General features: G+C 42.8%; 1 protein-coding gene across 1 annotated transcript; it reads left to right on the top strand.

Moving 5' to 3' along the window:
* Positions 1-3,714: 3,714 nt before the first annotated feature.
* LOC149819024 (ABC transporter G family member 14-like) lies at positions 3,715-8,537 on the top strand. Its single transcript, XM_089986326.1, has 5 exons — positions 3,715-3,870; positions 4,207-5,029; positions 5,364-5,594; positions 7,419-7,612; positions 7,751-8,537. Exons 1-5 carry the CDS (start codon positions 3,715-3,717, stop codon positions 8,399-8,401), a joined length of 2,055 nt encoding a protein of 684 aa, XP_089842452.1. The 3' UTR covers positions 8,402-8,537.
* The last annotated feature ends 256 nt before the right edge of the window (positions 8,538-8,793 follow it).

Genomic DNA, 8,793 nt, shown 5'->3' with positions numbered 1-8,793 from the left:
TTCTGATCTGGATTTAGAATTGATTCATTCAGCTATGAGTTAGATTAAGATCCAGCTCTGATCTGAATTTAAAACTGTCAGCCTAGATCGAGACTTAGTTCTGATCTAGATTCAGAACTGATCCATTCGTATATGAGTTGGATCTAAATCCAGTTCTGATATGGATCTAGAACTTATCCAAAGAGTCTTAAACTAGATCTAGATTTAGTTTTGACCTAGATCTAGTACTATTCTATCTACTTTACACCAGATCCAAACCCAATTTTTGTCTGGATCTGATTCAATTTGGATTGGTCTAGACTGACTTAATCAAACTAGACCCAGATTTGGTCTAGTTTAAATTAAACCAGATCCCAGACTGGTTCGATCCGACTGAGTTGGTACGACCAAGACAAACCGGTTCAATCCAAACTGGTTCAGTTGACCTTTTTTGTATTATTTGGTTCGGTCTGGGTAGACCAAGATTGAACTAAGGCTCGACAGTTGGGTATAAGGTGGAAGGGGCACAACCCCTTCCCGACCTTCCTCCCTTTTTGTTGCAAAGGTTGTCGGCCCTCTCTCTCTCTAAGCAATTTATTGTTAGCATTTTTTTTTTCTTTTTTGCAATCTGCCGACATCTATGGTTGTCAACCTTCTAAATGAACGGAAAGGGAAGGAAATGAACATGAAGAAAAATGTACATGCGATGGTCGCATGTGGCGTGCTCCGGTAACCCTCTCCCACTCCCTCTGCAACTCTTTTTCTCTCTTTCTCATACTCTATCTCTCTCATTTTTTTTTCTTCTCAAACTCTCTCTCTTTTGCTCTCTTTATAAAACTCTCACAGTGGGTGAGGATAACCCTCACCCTCCGCAGATTCTTCGTGGGGGGTGAGGTTTATCCTCCCCCCCTTAACGACGATATGGGAGACGGTTGGGGAACTATCTTCCTCTTTCGCCACCCACCCCCCACACCCCTTTTTTTTACCTTCCTCACCCTACGAATTCGTCGGGTGGTTTTACAACTAGCTTGTCATGAGTATGTTCATTCTCGGAATACACTTGGAATGGTGTTTGCTTTTGGCTCGAGGCACCCATTTTCCAATATAAAAAAAAACTCATGGAAGGTTTGCAAGTTTTGTGAGAAGAGGTTCATAAAGAAAATATGTAATTCCTAATTTTTCTATCAATTTTGGATTTTTATTTAAAGAAACAATCAGTTTTTGGATTTGAGATTCGCTTCTCCGATTATTATGTGTGGTTGTTAGGAAATTTAGTTGAGATATATTCAGCAAAAAGAGTCTCTCTCTCTCTCTCTCTCTCTCTCTCTCTCTCTCTCTCTCTCTATATATATATATATATATATATATATATATATATATATATATATATATATATATATATAGACTGATAGATAGATAGAGAGAGAGAGATCTTTCAAGTCTTTTCCTTTCTTTCTATCCCTCAAGAATTCTAGGATTGACTAATATCTTTTAATATCTTATCAGAAAATTCCCCACAATATCTCAGTATCTTGAGAGTGAAATTTTTTACCACCATTTTCTCTTGAACGCTTTTATTGATCTAATTTGGACATCCAATATCATATCCTCCTCAATCATTCTAATGAACCAAGTTCATCATGATCACAGTGAGTAGACCACGTCCGATGTATTTCAAAAGCTCTCTATCTGAGTTTCAGGTGATTGGAACTGCCAAAATTCCAGAGGCATGTGCAGGGTAATAATATTACTACAAAATAATGGACTGCCTTTACACAAAACACACTAAAAACGATGATGCACCTACTTTATGAGCTAGCCTTTTATATTCAAGCATTGCCTCTCAAGTGAAAAAGGAAGTAAATAAAAAAGAGAAAAAAGGAAAGGAGGAAAGCAGCATGCATTCGATTCCAACACGCACGGGCTATGGCTAAAGATAACGCAACCCCACATTCTCTCTCTCTCTCTCTCTCTGTATATATATATATATATATATATATATATATATATACATAGTGCGGTTCGACCTATATGGATGGATTCCACTATTCCCTTCATCTTCATTTGTTAATCCCTCATTCAAAGCCTCTTTATTGCCGAATCTCTCGAGTACTTGGATCTAATTACTTGTTTGATGCGTGCCTCTCGATGGTCTTTTAAACCAATCATACCACAAGCTGTCGACAAGTGTTAGTAGCCTCACCTTTGGGCTTTACGCTCACCACAATCGAAAAACCATGTGCCTAGCCTTTAAGCATAGACACCAATCTCGTTCTTTTCTCCAAAAATCCTTTGATATTTTGCAAAATGTAGTTTTTCTCAAGAAAATCTTGAAAAAAATGCCTATATATATCTTAATGTATAGCATATATATAATAAAAATGATGAATAATATAAAAAACTACAAAAAATTTGTTTTTATCTTGGTAAACAAGCACACACTTTTTGTCCAAAAAGAAGGATATAATACATATACACATGCTACCATGCTGCATCACCCATATTCCTCAATGATGCCACAAAATATATGGTATCAACAACTACCTGATGCCTTAGGCAAGTTAACATGCACACGCCCTTTGCATTGGATCGCCAACGTCCCACTTCGGAACAACTGCACTTGGATGCTCCACTATGCTTTGCTTCAACACAAATGGTAACAGGGTGCTCTTGGTGGTCTACTTGCTCTTCTTCTCAAACAGCAGAAGCAGTAATTGAGATGATTCCACCCATCATTCCTCCTTGGTCGAAGAGCCAAACCAGTGCAGGAAGTAAAAAAATCTTGTCGCTATTTACCGATCAATTTTGAGTCCGACCCAGTTTGTTTTAATTAGCTTGAACCAATGATACCATGTGTAATCAATTGTCCGCCCATTAGGTCAAATGGATAATCCATTTTGGCCCACGTATAGTGTCTCCTAATCATATGTTAGTCACAATAAAATAAAAATGGTAATTTTTCAGTATCAGCACTCGTATTCATGTGACATAGTCCACCATTCTTCAACCAAGAATGATAACTTGTCTTGAATAAGTCTTGGAGCATAATCTGTGATCACTTTAAGGGGCGCAGAAATCAGCAGGATCTCTCACACAAATCGTGGGAAGCGGATCAGGTCATACTGAACATGACCGTTTTTGCTCATGCTGACATCGTGGCCATCCGATTTGTATTTTAAAATTTTCAAAAGTCAACAAAACCACGTGGCATTCATCCAAAAATGCAAACAGACGGCCACGATGTCCGCATGAGAAAAAACGCTCATGTTCAGCATGACCTGATCCGCTTCCCAAATCGTGTGTGTGTATGCGTGCCGCTCAAAGATCACGAACCACGATATGGGTATCAAAATCATGTGAAAAAGATCAATATTCACCAACTATAGTCCTCCCTGCTCTACACTGGGCCTACTGTTCCCCATAACATGCATTTGTTTATTTACTTCGTAGACCGTAATAGTAATCACGAGAATAACATTAAGAGGAAGAATAATCAAAAGGAGAAAGAGTACGTCATGCCGTGACTCACCCTCCACTCTACATAAATAAGGATCCATTCATCCCTACACCAATATCTCCACACATCCCGCATACACCATTCTCATTGGCAAGGATTGGGCACCTTCTCTATTCAATACCATGCTGTGATCTCACTCACCAAAAAGCCAACCCCCCTCCCTCTTTCTCTTTCAATAAAAAAAAAAAAAGAGGAAAGGCTAAAGCACAATAATAAAGATGGCACCATCCATCGAGCACTCAAACCAGGAGATGGCACCTAGATTGCTCCCCCTCCCCACAATCAATGATTCCTCCGAAGCGAAAGAGCCCCCGAAACCTGCCGCCGATCCTCCCTCCGTCTTGCACCTCCACGCCTTCTCTATAACTCTCAAGGTAAGGTAGCCGTCCCTCATTGGTTCTGTTTTTCGTTAATTTACTGTTTTTGGTGCTCGCAAGGTCTCTGGTCACATGGTAAAGGTAACTCGTGAATGTCATCAAGTTGATGGGGATGTCATGAGTTCGAAAACCTGCTGGTGCCCGGCCCTTGCCTGAAAGCCAAAGCTGAGTTTTGATGGGCAAGGGATCACGGGGTTATGTAAATGAACTCAGTGAGCGAGGCGGTTTTTCCCTGAATGTCAAAAAAAAAAAAAATTACTCTTTTTGTTTCATCGGTCTTTTGTTTCTCGTTTCTTTAAATCTCCTCACTGTGAGTGCATCACTTTTTGGTAGTTTGAAGAGGTGGCATTCAGAGTGAAAGTAGAACCAAAAGGAAGTAGATTATGCTGTGGACTACCAAGCTTAGGAGCGGGTGGTGGTGGTGCGAGCGCAAAGGAAAAGATCATATTGAGTGGAATAAGTGGCATGGTGTGCCCCGGCGAAATCCTGGCCATGTTGGGACCTTCGGGAAGCGGCAAGACGACATTGCTGACGGCGCTCGGCGGTCGGCTAGCCGGAAAGCTCTCCGGCAAGATCACGTACAACGGCCGGCCTTTCACGGGCTCGATAAAGAGGCGCATCGGCTTCGTGGCGCAGAACGACGTGCTGTACTCGCACCTGACCGTCATGGAGACGCTGGTGTTCGCGGCCCTGCTGCGGCTGCCGGGCTCGCTGAGCGCGGCCGCAAAGGCGGAGCACGCGGAGGCGGTGCTCGCCGAGCTTGGGCTCACCAAGTGCAGGGACAGCGTGGTGGGCGGGACGCTGGTGCGGGGGATCTCGGGCGGGGAGAAGAGGAGGGTGAGCATCGGACAGGAGATGCTGGTGAACCCGAGCCTGCTGCTGCTGGACGAGCCCACCTCGGGGCTGGACTCAACCACGGCTCAAAGGATCCTGACCACGGTCAAGGGGCTAGCCAGGGTGGGTCGCACCGTCGTGACCACCATCCACCAGCCCTCCAGCAGGCTCTACCACATGTTCGACAAGGTCATCCTCCTCTCGGAGGGCTGTCCCATCTACCACGGCCAGGCCACGGCTGCACTCGAGTACTTCTCCTCCATAGGCTTCACCACCTCCGTGACCATGAACCCTGCTGATTTCCTGCTCGATCTTGCAAACGGTAAGCATGCAGCATCACTTTAGTACCATACCACCAACAATAGTACTGAAATTTGAATCATAGTCAGGCTGATAAATATATCTATATATATATAAATATATATATATATATATATATATATATATATATATATATATATATATATATATATATATATATATATATATATTCTTGATTCCGGTCTCTTCTTTCGTCCTGGATTGGACTTTACGGGACTTCTTGATGATGAGTTGTATTTGGTTGGGACCCAAATGAAAGAATGAATGGTCTCAAAGACCTCTTCTTCTTCTCTCTATGTGTGGTATTTATATTTTATGGATGGTGAAATTGGCAGGAATAGCACCGGAAAGGAGGAAGAGAGAGGGAGGTGGTGAGGCAGTAGATGGGGGAGATAGTAAGCAGGGGGGATGCGGTGAGGGGAATGATCCGAAATCGGTGAAGGAAGAACTGAAGGAGGCGTACAACAATAATATCTCTGCGAGGTTGAAGTCAGAGATCTGCAATAGCTGTGGCTCCTATGCCTATGGTGGCTACGGCTCTGCCTCCTCCAGAGAGCCCTCTAGAAGTACGTGAAACCACCATTCCTCTCTGTCTCTCTCATACATGCGTCTGGGTAGTAGAGCACAGGTGCAAAATCACTTTCCTTTTGCATGGATGGGTACGAGATGCATGAATGCAGTTTAAGGTCATGATTGTCAGTAATGGACCGGGTTGGTTGTGTCTCCTACACAATGAACCGGATCCATATCTCTCTCTCTCTTCAAATGCACAATCTTTTCTTAAGAATCATCTTAACAATCACCACCATCATCATCCGCATGAAATGACACCCAATAATAGATCGAGTACTTTGCCACCCAAAATGCGACATCCCCTCATCCTCCTGGTCCTCTGTTTTCTCTCAATGGAGTCTCTTACTAAAAATTGTTGAATGAGTTGAGTGATTATCACAAACACAAACACTACTTTTATGGGAGAGTGATCTGTTTCATTAAAAATCACTAAACAAAAGTACAAATATTATTGAACATAATATCAATTTTTAAAAGAAAAATCAATAATAATCCTGAGGGTTTTTTTACAAAAAAAATCATTGAACAAAAACGTAACTATTTCTTTTATTTATAACCAGAAGAAACTGCACCGGTCACAAAGACCTGATCATGCTGACTCAGCCTGCCATACCTAAGGTGGTCGTGCTGGCAACACTGCTCCCTTGTTTTTTTATGAAAGACATGTGAGGAGAAAACACAGAGCATGGGTGATGGAGGGACGCACGTCACGTTTGGATTGCCAAATACCGGGTCGATCAATGGATCTAGTATCCATCAGCGTGGCCCATATTATGAAGTAACCTGGTACCCATGAGTTAGTGGGCCCAATTCATTCACTGTATGATGGGGCCCACTGATTGTTGCTAGACGGATGGGAGCTCGGCATTAGTTTGCATTACAACAGAAATATGATTCATTCACAAATGCAAGAGCGGTGGGGTCACATGAGACCCATACTCATCTCCTTCGATGAGCTCATTTTTCTCGTTCAATATACCTAACATTAGGTATAGCACCCACATTGCATGACCCACAGACGGTAATAGCATATGACGATGATATGCACATCCGAGGCATGAAGCTCATATGCATCACCATCGTCCATGCGTGAAGGATGATGTGAATGGTATAACCAACAATCCATCCCGAAGTTGGTGCGCACAGGCATGATCCCTCTGTGCACTGGCCCACCCACCACACACAAAACTCATTGCCACCATCATCAGCTATTATGTGCACTTTATTATACTGGACAAGAAAAGGAAAAGGAACCAAGAAGAGAGAGAGAGGTCCATACAATTCTATTCATCAATCTAGGCCTAGTATCATCTTTTGCATGATTCAAGGATGAATGCACAGGGGTTGTTGATCTGTACTTTATTGACCCCACCTAAGCTGTATCATGATGAGATGGTCACGCTTCTCAAAAGTGGGGTGGCCTATATGACGATGGTTCCCACCTACCATTCATCTTTGAGATGGACGGTTAGATTCTTGGTTTTAAATATTGTGTTCCTTCTAACCACCTTTGATTAAAAAAAAAGTTTCTTATTAGCTTTGCACTCGTGAAGTTAATTACTTTTTGTCATTGATAATCATTATAGAAATCTATTGCCGCCGACAACGGTTCTCGGTGCGGTCGGACCCATGCACGAATTGAGTACTACAAGGAAGAAAGGGTCCTGCCCCACCTATAGAAGATCTGGACCATCCATACTCAGTACTGGTGTTGGTCAAGATGACAAACAAGAACAACTTAAAAAGCTCTAATCTAAAAAATGAGTTTATTAATGCAAAGGTGGTGATTAATTAAATCTCTAATGATCTCTCCACAGGTAATGGAGGAAAGAAGGCTGAGGACCAGTGGTGCACAAGCTGGTGGCAGCAGTTTAGGGTCCTACTGAGAAGAGGATTGAAAGAGAGAAGGCACGAGTCTTTCTCCAATCTTAGGATATTCCAAGTGATCTCAGTTGCAACACTGGCTGGTCTCCTGTGGTGGCATTCAGACCCCTCCCATCTTCAAGACAGGGTAATAATAATGCTCTTACAGCATAGCCCTCGTATGATTTGCTTTCACCAGCACAAAATGGCCACAAAATTACACATTCCAATCTTTCCTTGTGCCTTGCAATGACATGTTCTAATACTCTGCTTTCTGATTTCGCAGATTTCGCTGCTCTTCTTTTACTCTGTGTTCTGGGGCTTCTTCCCACTGTACAATGCAGTCTTCACCTTCCCGCAAGAACGCACCATGCTGACCAAAGAGCGGTCTTCGGGCATGTACCGCCTGTCATCTTATTTTCTAGCAAGAACTGCTGGGGATCTGCCAATGGAGCTTGGACTTCCAACAGCCTTCGTCACCATCACATACTGGATGGGCGGCCTCAAGTCAGATCCCTCTACCTTCATTCTCTCCCTGCTTGTCGTCCTCCTTAATGTGCTCGTTTCCCAGAGCCTTGGCCTTGCACTTGGTGCATGTCTGATGGAGATAAAGCAGGCCACCACCTTGGCCTCTGTCACGACACTGGTCTTCTTGCTGGCTGGCGGATACTACATCCAACGAATACCTCCCTTCATCATTTGGTTGAAGTATTTGAGCTTCAGTTACTACAACTACAAGCTCCTGCTTGGTGTCCAGTACAATGAGGGAGATACTTATGAATGCCACCCTGGTGTTTCTTGCCGTGTGATAGATTTTCCTGCCATCAAGTCTGTTGGGCTCACACACGATGACTTGGATGTCAGCGCCATGTTGTTGATGATGGTCGGCTACCGATTAATGGCATACGCTGCATTGCGTAGAGTTCAGCCAAAGTAGTCCAACTTACCTATTGCACACAAGATGAATAATTCTAATTTTCAAGGTGTTCGCTAAGGCTTTTTAGATGTGCTCCTCTGATCTTTTTCTCCCCCTTTTATGGGAAGTAGTCACTTGAACTGGCTTCATGGATGAGCCAAAAATAAGCCCTGGTCTACATGTAAGAAAGTTTTTTCCAGTTACTTCTTTCTTTGTTACAGAAAGATCAAGATTCTGTCCAGACTAAGCGATTACTGTATCGGCAGATTCACAGCTTCCACCATAAGAAAAAGATGAATAAATAGAGCATCCATAGATTTTCTTTATGAGATTATCCGTGCTAGATATAGTATGAACATCGATTCTTAAAGAAGCAAAATAATGCCAAGATCTGATGGAAATTCTGATATTTA

This window comes from Nuphar pumila, chromosome 13 (genome assembly GCF_984573655.1).
Source record: "Nuphar pumila chromosome 13, dmNupPumi1.hap1.1, whole genome shotgun sequence".
NCBI lineage: Eukaryota > Viridiplantae > Streptophyta > Magnoliopsida > Nymphaeales > Nymphaeaceae > Nuphar > Nuphar pumila.
Note: the sequence above shows the minus strand (reverse complement) of the source record. Positions and strands in the feature narration are given on the sequence as shown.